At 43.8% G+C, this 19,921-nt stretch overlaps 1 protein-coding gene across 1 annotated transcript in view; it reads right to left on the bottom strand.

Moving 5' to 3' along the window:
- The window catches only part of GRIN2B (glutamate ionotropic receptor NMDA type subunit 2B), a 167,540-nt gene that overhangs the window by 101,915 nt on the left and 45,704 nt on the right, over positions 1–19,921 (bottom strand). The window contains exon 2 of the mRNA XM_050969910.1: positions 15,081–15,624. Within this exon, the coding sequence (XP_050825867.1) occupies positions 15,081–15,624 (544 nt within the window). The remainder of the gene's footprint in view (positions 1–15,080; positions 15,625–19,921) is intronic.

The following is a 19,921-nucleotide window of genomic DNA, read 5'->3' on the forward strand; positions in this document are numbered from 1 at the left end:
AAACGGTGCTCCGTCCTAGGAAAGACTTGGCGGGGGGCAATTGAAGAATTGCTGTGCTGAAGACAAAGAGAAATTTGCTTTGAACACTGAAAGCATTCTGTAATGATCAGTACTTTGAATAATGAGATTCTAGGTGTCTCAGATGGGCCATGAAAAATTAATAGACATTTTTGACCTCAATCTTGCTGTGCCTCAGTTCCCCGCCTATACAACGGATTTACATAAAGTAGCTTGTGTCCTCTCATCTCGTAGGAGCAGGGTGAAAATCCATGAACTTCATGATGTGCCGAGATACTGGCCTAACGTGCCACAGATAACACCTTGAGACAAAGAATCCTCAATTCTCAGCAGCCTGTGAAAGCAGGCACAATGCAAAGCTGAAAGATACACAGTAGGCAAGGCGAAGGAAATGAAATACTGGATCACTGCTCAGTCAGGAAATATTACCCACCGCACATGCAGAAGCAGGCAGGGGTCCTGTCTTGAAAAGACAGTACCGAAACCACTGCTCTATAATGCATAGACACAAGAATGCCAAATTAAGATTGCAGCCTTAATTCTGGAATTTTCTTCTGTTTGAAGTGCTTGCCTTTGCAACCTAAATAATATTCTTCTGACACAGTTGTGTGTACGTAATATATGAAAGGCTCTTGGCTCGGGGGCCTTGGACTTCACAGAACATTGCAGCAGTCCCCCTGAGTTTTCCTCCCCAGTTATTTTGCTTCCAGCTCATACCGCTTTTGCAGCACTGTATCAGAGCTTGTCTTTTCCTGTCTCTCTCCTTTACCACATGCCCTTCCTCAGAAGTGCTTCCTCACCTCCAGCCACCCACCCTGCCAGCTCCCCAGCACCAGCTTTCATTGCTGCAGTGTTAATTATTTGCTTGGGCAATCACTACCGTAGGACTATGAGCACAGACAGAGGTCTCGCTTCATTAGATATAAAACAGCAAAGAGGTTTCCTCATTTCTGGGCAAAATTGCAATAGTGTTGGCATTCTGCATCCTTCCCAGATCTGGTCCATGATGCAGAGGTGCCTGCCTCCATCTCTTCTTTCTTTGCAACCTTCCACCCAGTAACTGTACTGGTGGGCGGCAGAAAGGAAAACTTTGACTCATCACACCTGTCTCTAATGGCAGTTGTCATGCTCCTCATAACCCCAGGTTCCCTAACATTTTCACTGCTATATAACTTCTGGAGTGTTTTAATCTTTATTCATCCCTCTTTACCTGAACAGCAGCTTAAACATTCCCTACTTCTCACCTGAAAACTTCTTTTGGAGTAAAACTACCTTCAGAGAATTTCTGGTACGGTTTTGTTCATGCTGCAAAATATGCCCAAAGCCTTATGCAAAGACCATACAGACAACAAATCAGACATCTGCAGACAAATGAAACAAAGAGACCATGTCAGGGTGGGAGAAGGGCCTGATGCTTAAAAAAATTCTCTACAGAGGGAAAGAAAACTTAGTAATTACCACAAAGGAACTACTTAAAAAAAAAAAAAGAGTTCAGAGCTCCTGTAGTTTTCAAGGGTCTTTTTCCTACTAATATTAAGTTTTTCAGAAGTTGAAAATGTGAAAAAAATAGAAAATGACAACTCCAGCCCTAAACTGTGGATAATCCTCTTCTTGCTGGCATCATGACACCTGTCAGTGCAAGATTCTCCTTTGCCAACACCCCTTGTCCTGTCCTGTTGTGAGTTACTGACTCACTCCTTTTTCTTTTTCTCTCTCTTCCTTTTCTGTCTCTCTCCTGGCTCTCTCCTCTGGCTCTCCCTGGTGAGCAGTGAGCTGCAAGAAGCATTCCTGGGCTAGAAATTAACATATTAATGAAGAGAGAGCCTTGAAGAAGGGTTGAGAGATGGGGAGAAAACAGAGAGAGGAGGCAGGCAGAACAAAATAACAAAGGGAAGATATTATGAAGAAGGGACACAGAGCCAAAGCACAAAGGGAGAAAAAAAAAAAAGCCTTTCTCGGGAACTTGTGCTACTTCAAACAATTCCATGGGAAGAAAAGAGAAAAGAAAGGGGGCAGGAAAAATGGGGTGGTTCTTCTGTTTTTTATATTTCTATAGAAAAGAACCACCTATTGAGGGAAGGATAAGAAGGTGGAAGATGGGAATGATGGAAGGGCACAGAGACACACAAAGGGGGCACAACTGATAACAAGAGCAGTGGGCTCATCCCTGGCTGTTTGCAAAACACCATGAGCATGGAATCATGGAAACATCAGTGCAATAGGCCTTGCCTATGGGCTGTTGCCTCCACTGCAACCTCCTTTTCTCTCCTTCCATAATGCAAACCTGCAAGCCTGTCCCAAAATTATGCTAAAAAAGAAGGATAAAATGTCAGTTAGCAAGGACTACAGTTGATCTGGCAAGCTCACAAATGTCCCACTCCCAACCCCTCTCAGCTCTCTCTTTGGCAAACTGGGAAAATCATTAGGATCAGTGGATTGAGGAGGAAGCAAAAAAAAAATTGTTAGTTGAAACGTTTAAGTACTTGTTCCATCTTCTCTGTTTCTCTTTTTGACTACCCACCATTTACATCCTTCTTTAGAAGCACTGCAGAAGAACAGATCCTGAATAATGCAAAATTTCCTCTTGCACCCACTGGCCAGAACAAGCCCACCATTCCCAGGCCTGATGACAAGACAAAATGAGGGGGGGAAAAAAGGATTCCTGGCCTGAAGAAGGAACATGAAGAAATAGCAATTTTAGTGCCGAAATACATAACAGACATTGCAAAACCAAGGCATAAAGACTTGATCAGGAAAATCAGCTTTTTTCACATAGGTCTACATGAGTAAGGGTGTGAGTTGCTACCAAAGAGCCATTCTTGTAAAACAGACCTCTCTCAGTTTGTCTACATCTTTCACAGTCCCACCAGCATGTGCCACTGCACAAAAACTCGTTCCACAGCTTCCAGGTGGTACCAAGCCTGCTCCTTGACACCTCACCAGGCTACAGCAATACTGAGAACACCCTCAATACCCTTAGTATTGGCTGAGACCCATGGTCTTGTGCAGCAGCCTCCTAGAGGTGTAGTAATTAAGTAAAGAGCCACAGGCAAAACAGTGCTTTTCTCCTTGACCAGCCCAACTCCTCCTTTCTTCTATAATGGAGAGAGAAGTGGACCAAGGGCTGTTTGTCACTTGGCCATCACCAGATGAGACCCCTAGGTGCTACCACACAGCTTTCTTTGATACTTACAGAAACTTTCAGCATGAACCTCTGTCATAAATGTGACAAATTTACATGGCTGCTTTCCCTTGACTTCTCAGATGACAAGAGGAGGTTCAGGGATTTCCTGGCATGGGAGTTCCTGCTGCTCAGCTTCAGCAGAATGGCCACAGCCAAAGTCCCAGCATCCATGCAAATTCCTGGGTTTGGGTACTACTGCTGCTCTGACCTGTGGCATCTGAAAAGGCAAGACAAGCTCCAAACGACACAGAGGAATGAAAGTCAGCATCACCCACAGCCCTCCCACTCAGAGAACCAGCTGCATGTCCTTCACAGTGAGTGCTCTAAAACCAAGCTCAGTGATGCTTTATATTTCCCCAAGTGGTCCTCCATCTGCACCACATCCCCACACTCCCTCTCTGTCAGTGCCCTTCTCTGGGGACCTGCTTCCACTCTGACAACTGCTGGTTGCGACAAATGTTTCTGAGCTGCTGCAGCTGAGCACCAAGAGGCAGAACCCCTTCTGCAGGACTTGTGAGGATCCAGAAGAGGGTGACAAAAAGGGAGGAAACCAGCAGCAATGCAAACCAGCCTGATCTGCAATGCAGGTTGGTGGATGCCTCACTCGGGCAGCTCTCCTCTCCCCTGTGGCTAATCCTACCCCTGAATGCCTACATGCCCTCCCTACTGGCTTACACAGTACTCCCAGTGACATCCACTGTTGGGAGCACCATGCTTTTCTCATTTGGCTCCCTCACTCTGCCAAACTTCCTTGTTAAGCAATTTCATGGAACTATAAAAAACTATTCCAAATCAATTTCACAGCATTGCTAAGCTTGTGCCTTCATCAATTCAAACTTGAGTCTTCCATGAAAAATTGCTGGGAGAAAAAAATACAGTTCTGTAAAATGAGTAAACTTCTCACTCTAGACAGTCAAACTCGAGCCTTTTTCAGAACTCTCATCTTTCCACAGCCACCAGAGAAACCGTGGCTTGGTGCTACCTCCAAGGCACTTGTTGGAGTACCTCTTTTGTGAGGAAAGGCTGAGAGAACGGGGATTGTTCAATCTGGAAAAGAGAAGCCTTTGGGGTGACCTAATTGTGGCCTTCCAGTACCTGACTGGAACTTACAGGAAAGAAATGGCAAGACTATTTACTGACAGAACATGTACTGACAGAACAAAGGGCAATGGGCTCAAACTGAAAGAAAGTAGGTTTAGATTATGTATTAGGAAAAAATTCTTTACTGTGCAGCTGGTGAGGCACTGGAACAGGTTGCCCAGAGAAGCTGTGGATGCCTCACCCCTGGGGGTGTTCAAAACCAAGTGAGATGTGACTCTGAACAATCTGTCTAGCTGAAGATGTCCCCTCCCATGGCAGGGAGCTTGGAACCAGATGATCTTCAAGGTCCCCTTCCAACTCAGGCCAATTGATTCATCTGACCTGTAGTCTCACATTTACAAAAAGCAAAACCTTCTCCATCTCAAAGCTACATTAAAACCAAAATAGATCTCCAAGTAAAGCCCCCCCCCGGTATCTCAGCTACATGCCTGCAAGGAAAGGAGAAGGAAACTGAGACAAGGGCAGCAAAGCACGCACAACTCTGAAATAATGGTTCTGCTGCACTTCCTGAATCTGGGCAAGTCAAATGCTGGGAAGCCCAGTATCCCACGCTGCCCTGCAGAACAGCTTTCTGACATGAACACACACTAGGCATGCTGAAGAGTAGTTGCTAGATGCTCAGATTTATTCAGAGGCTGTAAGCATCTGTGTTTTGCACCTCGAAGTCTTCACAGTCCCTTGGTGATGCTGAAGAGCATTTTGTGATGGCTTAAGTACCAGCACTTGTACGCACTCACCATGCCATACGTCACCACTCAGATGCAGAAGGACAACATCAGCATCTTTGTGAAAAAGGTAGAAAGCATTGCTTGCAGCAATCCGTTTGAGGTACCTCCTGTCACTCACAGGGCCTAATCTGTCAGTGATACATTATTTTAAGGGGGAAGAAAGCAATGAAAAGTATCCTTTTGGGAGGACCATCTGTTTTATATGACATCTATTACCCATGTGGCTAAAACCTCTCAGAGGTTCATTGCAGTCAACCCTTTTGCTCTCCATCCAGTTCTGGTTATCACTTGTCTGTAACCACAGCAGCCTTGCTGGATATCTCCCACTGCCCAGGGCTGTCTCCAGGGGAAATAAGCACATAATCAATGTAAAATCTAGATCTATCAGCTCAAAACATGTCATTCTCTTGGGGATGAAGGAGGTCACTGAAATTAGATATCATTTGCTCTTGAAGTCTGCACACTGGAAAAGCAGCTAACCTCCTCTGTGACACCACTTCTGGAGCTGCTGGCTGCCTGCTGCACACAGGCATAAGAGAGGCATGTGTGGCACTGCCGCTAATATCTTGCGCTCATTAAACACCCCCAATGTCTTGGCGAAAATCCACCTCTAGTAAATTCATTCTGCCCGCTGAAATTCCTCGTGCAGCTCCAGCGAGGTGCAGCATTCCAGCATTCATCTCCACTTTGTACTATATTCTGTTAAACAGTTGCTCTATTTCACCCCAGAGATGGCTGTCTTTTTTTTTTTTTTTTGTGAATTAAGCTATCCCCTTCTACTTTGTAAAGTGCTTTGGAACTGCAGATAAAAGATGCTAGAGCCTGTCATAAATAAATGTAAGTTGCTGACACTGCTACTGGAGGTGGCCATCTTGCTGGAAAATTATTTCATTTGTGACACTAATAATACAGGGAGGAACACTGGGCAAGACATTAAAACTCATTTCCATCTCATTTTAATACAGCTTCAAAAGCCAAGAAAAAAGAGTCAGCTTCGAGTCAGCATTTGTGCACTTTTGACCACCGTCAGGTTACAGAGATTCACAGGTTTTCAGTCCATTGTGGCAGCTCTCTTCCCCCATGACCATACCATCAAGAGGGTGAACTCTTCATCTGATTATCTTCTGTCTCTCCAGATCCTTCACAAAGACCAACAGTGAGTTCACCAAAGCTGTTCTTCCAGCGTTTCTCAGGGTACATTTCTGCAGAGGGGAGGCCCAATCACCTTACCATCTTTATTCAATCAAGACAGCACAGAGACCTGTTTGGTGCCATGCAACAAGATCTGAAATCTCTCCACAGCAGTGGAAAAGAGCTTTCTTTGTATGAAGATGGCTGGCAGCACTCAGTCTGATTGATCATTTCAAGGGCAACTATGGTTAGATTTTAATATTCATTTTATATTATTTAAGGTGCTTGCAGGCTTGAGTTGGGACATTTTTATTACTTAAATCAGGAGAGAACATGCAGCAGAAATGATAGAGCAGGGTGTGCTGAACAAGCTGACAGGTCTCTGCTATTTCTATTTTCTTTGTTATTATTTCACTCACATTCAAGCATTCTAAACACCACATTTCTAGATTCTATTCCATTCAAATACTTCAAGAAATATAGCACACAGCGAATGCACAATACAAAAAAATTACGCTAAGGTAACATACATCACCCTCAAATGTTTATATTCAATTCAAAATCACATTTTCTAACCTTAGCAAAGCAGGAATCCCTTGTCTAACACTGCAAACCAATTTCTGAAGTTTGAAGTGAAGCTGGCTTTGAGTTATTTGTCCACACTAACAGAAACCCCACTGCAGGCTAATTATTTGAAAGCAGAACAAATTCATCCATTTCACACTCTCTTAACTCAAAATTGGATGAACAGGGATTTTTTTGCTCAGATTTTTCAAAAAATGTTCACCTTTGGACTGTGAATGAAAATAAAATTTGCTAAGTAAAACAAAATGTACTTTAAAAATTATTGCTACTTGAAAATAGGCCGTGGAGAGATATGTAGACTGCAGAGGGAGGTCTGGATTCTGCACAGGTAACAGGTATATAAAACCTGTCAGCTGTGCAAACTTTGGTAGAGTCCCTTTCAGATAAGTATTCAGCTGCCCCACAGATATGCAGATCCACATTTTCCCAAAATGTGGATGCAAGACTCAAGTAACCCTTAAAGCAATGATTTTGAGAGGAATTTCATCAGCAGCCTCTAGTCAGGAGTGCTCTAAGCCTCAATTCAGAAAAGCACTTGACCACGCACAATCTCTTGGCCAAAGCCTAGATGGCAAAAGCCACTGAACAGCAGGTGCTTCTGCGGGGGAGCAGGCAGCTGTTGGACAGGGCTCAGCTCCATCACACATGCATGTAAGACAGAAAGGGGAAAGGAGCACCCCTCTGAAAGTTAAACCGCAAAAACAGCATTAAATCTGCAGAACGTTAAAACATCTCATCCCAGACACACCAGGGTTAATACCTCCACTCTTTTCCAAGAGAGGTCACCTGACTTAACCTTTTTCCCTTTTTTTAGTGAACACAGAGGCTGTCATCGTCCATCCCCCCTCCTCGCCTTCCAGGAGGGAGCAGTAGGTGCAAGCAGCTCCTGTCAAACTGAATCGGGAACCCAAATTGCATCAACGAGAAGAAAAAGCTGCTCCAGAGCTGCACAGGGAGCCATAGCAACGCAGCAGTTCCTATTTTTAAAAACTTGAAAGATAGTAAGAACATTAAGTCTGAGGGGAGGAGAGAGGGGGGAAAGAAAAAAAAAAAGAAACTACGTTTCTAACAGAAAGGAAAAAAAATGCACATGTTCCTGATAGGCACCAGTGATGAAACTACATATGGCCAGCCATCAGTGTGCAGGTGTGCAAGCTAGAAAATATCCATTTCCCCATCAAGCCAGTTCCTGAAGGAAAAAGGATATTTCTCACCTTCCCTCCACTGCTCTGCTAAAGCAGGTTTTGAAATTTGAGCCCACAACACCCTAAATGCATTTTGTGATCAGAGTAGGATCAGCAATGGCATAGCTGGCGCTAAACTGTGGCCCAGACTGGGTTTGTGGTTTCCAAGCTCCACCATAGAGGAGGATTTTGACTCACTTTCCATGAGGAGTGGAGAGAGTCTGAAGGCACACATTAAAACATATTGTCACCAGCAAATGAAGTTGCCACAGTAATAGCACTAATTGGACTTGGCTACAGAGCAGAAAATGTCTCAGAGGGCTGGAAGCAGAACACGGACATTTTCCCATCTGGAAACTGATGGTGCATACCAAAATTCATTCCCAGCTGGTGGATTTTGGAGGCGTTTATGAAAGGGTATGTCCTTTAATCAAAAGATAACCCTTGCCGCCAAAACCCATTATTTTACTTGGACCCTTCTATTACCTCAGTTGGTCAGAGCAAGGTACTAACATCAGCAAGGTTGTAGGTTCAATCTGTTTACAGGCCTCTCACTTAAGAGTTGGACTCGAAGATCCTTATGGGTCCCTTCCAACTCAGAATATTTTGTGATTCCGTGATCCTATTTTAATTGCAAAGAGGCTGAAATACCCAACTGTCCGCAATGAGCAAGTACCTACTCTCCCCCTCTGACAAAGCCCAGCTATGCAGGACTAAGGCATCCTGTGGTGCCTGCTGAGGAACAAACACTTTTGCTGTGCCATCACATACTCCCACTGAGAAGCCTGGAATCTCCAGTATCCTACCAGCACACAAGTTAGTTTGAGGTTTGTCCTTCCACTGTAGGACAGCTGCAAACTGCCCTCAGCACTCCTTTCCAGTGACAGGAAAAAAAGGAGTCAGAAGAAGCCAAAACTTCCTCCAAGATGTGGTGGCACACACTGTTCATCTCCTGACCAGGCAACATGAATATCCAGTAGCCCCAAGCCAAAAAACCCAGCCCCTTTCACCAGCACCGCACACTGCAGAGCACACGGGGCAAATGAAATGCAAGATAGGGACAGAAAAATGTGATGGCAGTACACACAGAGAGCAAGATGGCATCCAGCAAGGGAGGCAGAGAGACCCTGACAGAGGTAGGAGGTACAGGCCTGCCCCAGCCTCCAGCTGCTGCTGGAGCAGTGACAGGAACAAGCAGATTTCAGCAGCAGGGATGTCTAATCTGTCAGCAGTGCTCACGCCACGTGCTGCCACTCTGCACCAGCCTGACAGCAGCAGGACACACCAACCAGTGGGAACATAATGAGCTGCTAACTAGACATGGGCCTAAAGGCTCCAAAAAGGTCAAAAGTTACATATGCTCCCTCACCCTCCAAGTCTCTGAAAAGGGCAATTTCTGCATCCTTGGGAACATGCCAGTTATACCTTCTCTCACCACCTCCCCAGCATTAAGAAGCAAGTCTCGGCACTGTGCCTGCCACAGCTGGAGTGCCATAGGATTCAAAGGCTGGAGCAGGGCTTCCCAGCCAGCTGCCAAGCAGGCAGATGTAGCCCTGCAAAGTGAGAGAGACAGGGCTCCTGTCTCTTAGTACAAGGGTAACTTGACAAACCTGTGAATGGAGAAAGAACATGCAAATGGTCCATTGTCCATTGCTCCCCTCAGCTCCCCTACTGCCCTCTGTGAAGCTGTGTGACCCACTCAACCAGGAGACAAGACAGAGTGGCTCCATGGCAATACCTGCACATGACATAGGCTGTCCCCTGTGTCTGGTGTGGAAGGTGATGGCTGCCATTGTTAGAGAGGAGAGGGCAGGAGGGTAGGTTGAGAGAGACCAGAGAAACAAGGAAAGGTGTTGCCTGGGCACTGTCCTTGACACTGACCTAGGGAAAACAGGTCCAGGGTGCTGTGGGTGTGGTGCTGCCCCCAGGTATCAGGGTGACACAATATCCTGAAAGGGCACTGCACTTTTTTACACATATGTACAGCCCATATAGTCTTGAGTTTCCAGGGAAGCAATTTGTTTGTACTACCCAATTTCAAGAATTTTCTCTGCTCGCTGACTCACTGAGTTGAGGTATCTAAGCCCCAGCAATTCCTAGTTTCTATTAGGGAGATATAGTCATGTGAGAACAGAGCCTGCCCTGGTTGTTCCAGGAAAAAAACAGTTGCCCAGCACTCATCAAAGGTTCTTCTCCATTTCTTATCTGTTTGGCAAGGTAAAACTACAGATGACTGTTACTTCCCCCAGAGTGGAAGTGTCATGTCCAAACAATGCACTGAGCAAGCTTGCCAGCTGTTTTCCTATTTGAAGAACTGAGGTACAGAATTTAATCTAACTTTGTTTCCCTCTAAAACTATTTCTTTGCAAAGGTGGTATAATTCCACGTTTGTATTTTAATTCCAAAGCAAATGCTCCACTGCACTTTTTATTAAAATGAAATCTGCTGTGTGCAGCCTGGTGTTAAATGAGAGACTATTAAAGCCAATCAGTGGAGAACTCATTAGAAGCCCAACAACAACAAACTAGTAGTTATGGCCCAGCATTCACAAGCAGCCATGACAACAAGGAGAAAGAATCCAGGTCTCATTGAAGGCTACAATAAAACCACAGCTTATGCAGCCCAAAGACTGTGAATATCCATACAAAACAGCTGAGCTTCCATTCCTCAAATATGTGCCAGAAATTATGTTCTTTTCTCATGACTCATCTCTGAATTCCAATCCTAAGAATACTCCTGTCATTTAGTTATTTCTTACCATTTCTAAAATGTAATGAGAAGCACCAATCCAGAGCTCAAGGAAATCTGTTCCATCAATTAAAATAATGAAATAAGCAGAAGGCTGCCTATAAACACATCCACCTCTACCCACTCACTCCTCAGCAGCCATGGTGAAGGGAAAAAAGATGAGCTTTGCAGGATGCCTGGAAGCCTAGCAACACTCCTAGGAAGGGCCAAGAGGTAAGAACTCCTCATCTGAGCATTTCCTTCCCAACCTTTGAGATCTTCTCATCCAGTAGACAAGAGCAGAGCACACAGTGGTTTTGCTGGGTGCCCAGAAGACCAGATATTAGAATAACTATCAACTTGGTAGACTGAAATATTCAGATCAGATTTTTTTCTGGGACAATGAAGGAATAAATGAATAGGTAATTATTACAAACAGAACAAAGAATTAAAGACTGTAATTGAACTGGGAAACAGCATTTGGATATTTGGACTCCAAATTACCACCTAAGCCTATTATCAGCATAAATTGAGATAAATCCCTCACTAGAGGAAAAATTCCTCAAAAATCATTCAAAACGATAACTAACAAACCTTGTAGAACACAACTCTCTCAAAGTACCATTTTACTACTCTTTAATGGAGTTACCTCATCAGCAGGTTCACTTACTGGACAAAATCCAAAATGTTCAATGGTCGTGATCATACTTCTGCAGTTCCAGTCTAACACAAAAGAGAACCAGTTCCAAAACAGAAACAGTTGCTATGCGACCATTAGTGATACAAGAAGATGCAGACCAAACACCTACATTGTCAAGAAATGGCATTTAGATAACAGTCTGCCTTGTTTCTTTTTGTGCTTACAGCCATACTTCAAATAAAACTTTGTTTGCACAAGTTCTTGCGAAAATGAACAAGTGTCAGGGTAAAAAGGAGGAAAGATATGGAGAATGTAAACAACATTCAGTTCATTTTCTCCTTACTCCATTATATACCCAGATCAACCACTGACACCATGTTGATTAAGACCATTTGATTTTAGCTGCATTCAGAACAACTGCTCTTTTAGAAAGACAAGGGGAAAAAGTAAGAAATGGTCAGAGTTCAAAGGAAGATCTTGGGAAATGACAAATTCACAGTCAGTGTACAGTGTGCCCCAGCTGAACTAAATTACACGTTTTTTAGTTTGAAGTGTCACTCTCCAAAGAATAAAATGGGAAAATTCCTTTATTGCTTTGCCTCCCCAGCTATGGATTTGAAGTAAATTGGACCCCTTTGGATTAGCTTCAAGGGTTTCTGAAAGAGTAGCTACATGGCGATGCTTTATCTGAGGTCACATACACATACACTTTGTCTCCCCAGACATCAAGCCCACATACATGCATTTCTCTACTCTGTGTAGGCATGAGGAGGGGGAACTTTAGGTTACAGATGGCTGAATATAGTATTGCTGGGTCCAGAGCAAGGCTAAAATTAGCTTTCCAGAACCTGAAGTCCAGTCCAAAATGAGCCAAACCGGGTTCCAGACATGCAAGTATTGCTGCTGCCTGGTGTGCACAGTGCACAAGTACTGTGGGACCCTAATAGGTGGAAGGGGTTAGGGAAAGTATAAAGTAGCCAGGTCTGCAGAATCTGTAATATCTCAGACAGACAAAGCATATCATGAGAGTTTTAAAGCTTAGCACATAGCAAATTCCAGTACATTCAATGGAACTTGAAGGCATGAACACAGATTACAGCTATTAATCTCTGTAGGTTTTGGCTCAGTGAGGCAAACTCACATCTTCATGATTGCCTCCTTCCACATCTTGTGTTTCTCCTCTACCTTTTCTTCTCACAGATTTCAGGCATGAGGCTGAGCTTGAAGCCATCCAATTTCTATCGAACCCTTGGATTTGTAAAAGCAACAGCTTATTTCAGACACCACTAGCTTTTAAACTTCAAAAGGTGCCTGGAAGTAATTTGACTTAAATAAAAAACTAAGCACCCGACTCACTGAGGTCAAACTTGTTAACCATCTCACTTGGAAATACAGAGAGTGTGGAAACATGGGGAAAGGATGCAAGGTCAGACCCCCCCCCACAGGCCAGCACCACGTGAGGCAAAGGGAATATTAGCACTGTGCTCACAAGTAACTACAAAAGAATAATTATTTCTGAGTTAGCTCAGGTGCCCACAGCTATCTACACAGCGGCAGAACAGAGCCTGGCACTGACTAATTTGACTGTGCTTCTCAGTGAGACTGATGTCAGTACCCAAACTGAGCTGGGTGTATCTACGTGTATTGGCACTCATTCCTGTGAGTGCTGTACCCAAAGCAGACAAGGGAGCAGAAACAGCGTGATTTGGGCCATGAAGGTGAAAAGAAAGCTATGATCTTTACAAGTGACAGGAACTGCTTTCATGTGGGGTGCCTGAGGCTTCAGGGCATTTCTACACAGCACAACAGTGCTGGCATACCTACACTCAAGAGTCTCTGAGCTGGTGACTTCTAAACAATGCAAAGAGGTGCTATGCAGAGAGATTATGCTGGGTCCTCGAAGCAGCATAGCTATATGGGTGTGATGTTATGCATAGGCTAACAGTGTCAACAGAACTCATTAGCAGAAAGTCTCTGCAGAAGGCTGCATCACATAGCAGGGAACGTTTTGTTTTCTAGATAACTGCTGAAAAGACACAATAGAGCTTCCCCCAGAATCCCTCTTCATTTGGAAAGGTAGAACAAAAGCCTGCCTCGATGTTACTTCTCATTACTTTGTATACACTATATATATTTTCCCTGCTTAATCATTTCAGTGATGACTCAAAAGAGCAGCAGAAAAAGCCCTTACTCCCAAGCCTAGCTGGGAAGGAAAGAGATAAAAGCTTTGGGCACCTTTGGTAGTTTCAAGGCCTGCATAGAGAAAAAAACAGCACAGGGAGGTAAAGTAAAAGCAATAAGACCTGGCAATATGTCAGCAGATCATAAAGACAAAGAACAAATAGCAATATGGGTAATATACTGGGCCAAATAATAAAGTTCTCTCACAGTCCCCAGCGTTCAGGCAAAGCAAAAATCTGCTTCCTTGTCCCTTTGTCCCTCTCTCTGCTTAGTAAAGTTGACAGTGAGGGGTCACAGCATATGGACCAATCCATCACATCTGCACACTCAGTGATTCAACATGACAAATGATCAAAGACACTGAGCTCTGAGTGGCCTGATAGCTACTGCCTGGATTCTTCTTTTCTCGCCACAAAGGATCTAACATGTCCAAAGATTTTATATGTAAAACATTGGACAACAACAGCTGAGCAGATCAGGGGGCACCTGGACTCCATGTCTAATTATTTGGGTTGCTTTGCTACATGCTAAAACTCCATCTGGGACAAAAAGGAACATTTAGTAGTCAGAGTGTTGTTCTCAAGGTTGTTCTACCACAAGCTTCCTCTACACCCTTAAAGAGATACCTTAGCACTGTTTCTTAGGAAAATTTGAATTTGGATAAAAAGAAGATGTTTATTCAAACATGTTTTCCCTGTGTTTAAATACCCTTTTCAATTTGGAAAAACGGGCTGCTCAAATCGAGGTACTAGCCTTTCTGCATAAGGCACACAAGAAAGAACAGTAAGTACCCAAAACACCCAGCAGACAACGGCCAGTGAAGTGCCAAAGAGCAGGGTGACAGCACAAGCCCTCCTCTGAGGTGAACCAGATTCTTAAAACATCCAAGGTCTTTAAAGGCTTTGAGTATGAAGCTGGATCTGAGCAGAGTTGATGGCTCGAACTCTTTTTGCAGCTCTAGTTCTCCACTAGTACCACTCTCTGCACTTTCTTCTATCCTGTAATTCAGGGCTAATGAACAGCAGAAGGACACTTGGTGTTCAGACAACAGTTGCCATGAAACTATTCCAGGTAGGTTACACAACCACCACCTATAAGGGACACCTGTTCACATAGTGCTAGTGCCTGGAACGGAAGCTGGTGCCTTCTAGACTTCAACACAAACATTCTCATTGCTTGCAGCAAGAACCCACCTGAGAGCTGCAGACCCAGCCATGCAAAGACACCCCAAGAAGTTCAGTGCTGTTATGAAAGCCAAAATTTGTGCATTGAGGGGCACACTCAAATTGTTGCACTATGCCTTCGTTACTCCTTTTCCTCATGCTGACTGGCCCTCTGTGTTGTGTGAAGGTTTTCTAAGGGGGTGACAACACTGGCACTCATGATGCACAGCAGCACGGGTCCCACCCTCAGCTCACCTCCCCTTGCCCAGCTCTGGCCAACACCACCTGCTGCCCCAAAGCACCACACGCCGAGCAGAAATACTCTGCTATCAGAGGTCGTCTTTGTCTGCCCTTTGTATGGCTGGCCTAGCTCTTCCCCTTACCTGTTGAGCATGTTAGACTGGTAAATCCTTTTCTCCTGGGTGTTGTAACAGCTGCTCTTGGGCTCAGGGATGAAGCTGTGTTCAGACAGCATATCAGAAGCAGCCGTGGTGATTATGGCTATTCCATCCCTTACTCTGGCAGGAAGACCATAGTCCCATTCATCATATGAGACAGAGATGAGCCCGGTGGGGAACTCGGATGGCACTGTGTCTGTATCCCCTGCCACCAGGCTGGGCACGATCCACGTGTAACCATAGCCTGTCAGACCCACTGAGTTGGCCACCTCAAAAATGTAGGTGGCCTCTTCCTTTGTGCAGTAGAGGAGGATAACAGGGCTTTGGAGCTTCTTGAGCTGGTTCTGGATCTTTGAGTCCCCGTCGTCCAGGGACATGTCCAACAGAAGGACCTCCTCCAGCTCCCAGCCCACAAAGCTGTGCTCAATGGTACTGCGGATCTTGTTGACAAAGTCCTGGTAACCAGGGAAGTAAGTAGTGACAATGGAGAAGATGTACCAGTCGTATTCTTCCATGATGTTGAGCATGACAGAAGCTTGCTGTTCTATTGATGGGCCAAACTGGAAGAACATGGATGACTCATCCTAGAATAGGAAGTCAGAGGAAGAGAGAGAAAAAGAAAACAAGAATATGTCAAAGGAAATAAACAGCATTCCCAGCCAATCCATCGAGCATAAAGGGGTAGGCACACGGTCAGAATCTTACTTCATATCTTGGCCAGAGCTTAAAGATTTTTAACTTTTTAAAATTTAAGAGAAGCAAGTGAGAAGGAAGTAAAATCCTTTTTATGACCAGCTGTCCTTACTTTATTTTTAAAGGCAGGTTGCCAAAATTACTTAAAGGTTTCAACTGTTAGGCCTGATTCTAACAGACAGAGAACAAGTGGTACATAAGTGAGGACAGAAAAGCAGAATATGTACAAAATATTTCATGAAATTAAGAGATTTAATCACAGGATCATCATAACCTTACGTGTAGCATAAACAGGATACACAGCAGTTTTGATATGGATTTTTGGGATGGTCACTTTGATACTGAGTTTGGGACAGTCACTCTGGTTTGAATATCCAGACTAAAATACAAATAGAGTAGGCAAAATCATTGGATACAAATAGCTCTGACAATCTCTACTGCTAGCTCCTCTCAAAGCAAGCAGCAGCACAGAGTTCTGTACAGTTCTTCTCAGTAAAACTGTGAAGGCTCAATCTCAGAATAATATAAAATACATTAAAATAAAACAGAGATTTTCTAAACTATGATGAGGTTTGTTAACACCATGTTTTAGAGAAATATCAGCTCAGTATTTCTCTTGGTATTGCTCTCATATCTTTCTACCATAATAAGTTAATCTTTGCAAAAATTAGAACTTGTACCACTTTACAACCTCAAGGACTCCAAGGAGTTTTATGCACATCTCAGTTCTCCAATGGCATAGTGTAAATCTCTTACACTATGCCATTGCAGAAAATCTTCTGCCCTGGGATTTCATCAGATACCAGGCTTTCAATTTATGACATCCAGAAAAATGCAAATCCCTGCTTTTGCCCCATTCATGAAGGAAAGGAATGGAAAAAAGTATTTGCCAATATGCTCTCTTAGGGATACATCTTCTATCTTTTAAAAGCAATTGCAAACTCCTCTTGACTTCTATAGAGTAGGATTAGATCATAAAAGAAAACCCAACCACAAATTTAAAAAAAGGAAAAAAAAACCACCATAATTATATCTCTATGTGTAGAGATTCCCATAATAAAAACAAAGTTCTCCAAACCCAAACACTGCTTTAAGGAATGAGAACAGCCCAACAACCTTTTAATAAGCCTGGAAAACTGGACCAGAGATACAAAAGAATATACTCAGGAGTTTGAGACGTGGGAAAACTGATTGTGCCTCAAGACATTACCTCAAAATAGTCACATTTAGAACAGCTCTCTACCAAATTGAGTCTCCTACAGCCTGGCAGGTAAAGCTGTTTCTCAGCAGGGATGTAGTCAATCAATCATCCATTGATCCTTTAGTCATGGTTTTGATCACCTATAGTCATTTCCTACATTGACAAAATATGCTATAGCTCAGCAACTCCAGAAAAAAAAAAAGAAAAGAAAAAAAGGCCTGATTTCATACCCAGTCTAAAGCTGCTTGTTTCTCTTTCCTGAGCTCCCTAGGGGTCACATCCTATACAAAATGCCTCTCTTATGAGGTTTGGTGATTAAACTCTGTTTGCTTCCTCCATACAGCTCCCCACCTACATGTGAAAGTTCTCTTAGGGCTGGTCTTTGCTTAGAGGAAAAATAAATGTATGCAAAAAGAAAAAGGAAAGACAACAGCAACAAACTGAAGACAAGTTAAAAAAAAAAACAAACAGGAGCAGCAACTGGAGCTGCTCAATATATGGAAAACATCTCATATTTTTTATCATTGGAATTCACCCCCTTCCCTCTGAATTGTGCTTGGGAAAAGAATCTTCTCTTCTAATAAAAAGATACTTTAAGTCTTTGAAGCTTATACAGAACATTAGAAAAGACAGAGGGAGAAAAAAATCATCCCATTGTCACAGCATGTGCCAGAATTTGAAAAAATCCTGAACAAGCACCTCCAACACCCTTCATTGCACAGTGCCTTTGAAAGCCACTTGTAGCAAACTGAATGCTAGAGTGTGAAGACTCAGCCTTACTGCAACATGAAAAGGCAAGACAGCTCGCCAATGACTAGTATTTATTTTTGTATAAAGTTCAACAAGAGCCTTTCTACACTTATGCATAAGAGCCTCTGAATTGACTGCATTTTTTTTTTTTTCCACCATTTCTAGCAGAGAGTCCAAGACTGGAAGGGCCTGGTTATTGAATTACAGGAACATTTGACACACAGCGTCTGGAAGTCTTGTCTGGTTGCTTCCTCAGTGACAAATAGGGGACACTAGGTGGTAAATCCACTGCTATTTCCAGGCTACATATAGACACTCTCAGGAGTTAGGAGGCACGATAGCAAGGTGCAGGAGGTAATGCCCTCCCAGTGATTTAAACAGGGTCAAGCTAAAATGCCTGCTGACAGTTCATTCCACATGAGTGCACCGCCTAACTGTCGGAGAGAATTCAGCCCCAAAAGACTCAGGGACAAAACTCAGAGCTCCTCACAAGAGTGTATGAACATCAAAAATCAATACACCAAATAGACAGCTTTATCACAACCCAGCAAAACAATTCCCCTCCACTGAGAAATGGAAGCACCCCACTTTACATCAAGCACAAGACACTTGGCTGCGCACGCAATAATTGCTCTTGAGCAACTGTTGGCATTTCTATTACAGAAGCAGCAAGAACAGGCAACTTATATTCAAAATGAGAGCATTAAGGAGGTGCAAGCCAGTCCAGATTTTGGTTTGCCAAGATGTCTTTTGGCACTTGATCACCCCAGTAGTTGGGCTAGCCAAATGTCCTTCATTCCCTGACCAACTCAGCACTCAGAGAGGGGTGAAGAAGGAAGGACAGACAATAGTAGAGAAGAAAGTGTCCCTCTCGTAATAAATCAGGAGAATTGCTGATAGAGCTGGATAGAAATCTCAGTCACTACCTTTTGAGGGGGACAAAAAGCAAACTAAGAAAAATGTCCAAAAGCCACAATTTTCTTCCCAACCTTTTGGGCATGCCTGATGAAAAGTCAAGGAAAAAGAGAAGGAGCTGAACTGATACAGAACAGTGAGGCTACCAGAGTAAGAATTTGACCTCACTGTAGTGCTACAGTGAAAGTTTTTTAATCAGGAGACAGATCTAAGGTGGTTTTGCCACCTTTACACACATACACCCTACAGAATCACTATTGCTTTATTACAGTCTAAAACCAAAAAGGAGTATTTTGCCCTTCCAGACATTACGGGTTTTTACAGAACATTTTTAAGTCCCTATTTTTTTCCTGAAGAAATTCCACATTTTCTACCTTCCTATTTTACCTTGAAACAGCCAAAATAGGTTCAGCATTGCCACTGGGAGACAGTTTTAAGTTTGGGACAGGGATAGGTCGAGTTTTAATCAGAAGTCCCTTACATTGCACATCATCCAGGTGAAATACAATCCCCTGGACGCAGGAAAAAGCTTGTCTTCCTCCTACAGCCCTTTCACCTGCAAGCTCAGGCTTTCCACCACTACCTGTTGCAAGAGACAGCAAGATGCTGTAGGCTGTCCCTCACACAGTCTGAAAGAGCAGAGGCTCCATTACAGGATCTCAAAGCTTCCAGGGATCCCAGTACTCCTCCACTGTCACCCTACAAGGTCAGGGATCCGTAGTTTGCAGAGCTGAGCTGGAGGTGGAGCTGATCAATTGACACAGCACCACTCCCCAGTTGACAGATGGCTTCCCACAGAAAATCTGCTCTGAGTTTACCAATGCTGGGACAAGTATTGCCTCCTCCTCCTGCACGTTTAACCCTTCAAATAAGAAGGCTGGATTGCACACAGTGAAGGTACAAACACACTCACCATGAAGCCTCCTCTTGCAGACTGGTGGCTAGTGAGTTCCTAGGTGGATGGAAGACAGTTTGCAGAGGTAGGACAGGGTTTAAAGTACTATCACCAATCCTCCTAAGTTCTTCAGACTTGCAGATAGGCCAGGTCTGACCCACACCTCACTGAAGATGTGAGCCCTTGGCAAGGCTGCAGGTGACTCCCCCAGGAGCCCTCCTCCAGCTGCACCATTTGAAACCAATCACTGCCATTTAACAAGCCATTTACTTCAGATGTGGAAGGAGAGATCCTCAGAGAGCTTTTCTCACAAGTTCCTTCCTAACAGACACTCTAGATTCCCCAGGCAGGCAAATACAATTACTACCTTAAAACCAGGATCTTACAATCCAGAGCAAAACTGCTTCTCAGCATGGGGCAGACTGGG

The sequence above is a fragment of the Serinus canaria genome, chromosome 1A (genome assembly GCF_022539315.1).
Source record: "Serinus canaria isolate serCan28SL12 chromosome 1A, serCan2020, whole genome shotgun sequence".
Taxonomy (NCBI): domain Eukaryota; kingdom Metazoa; phylum Chordata; class Aves; order Passeriformes; family Fringillidae; genus Serinus; species Serinus canaria.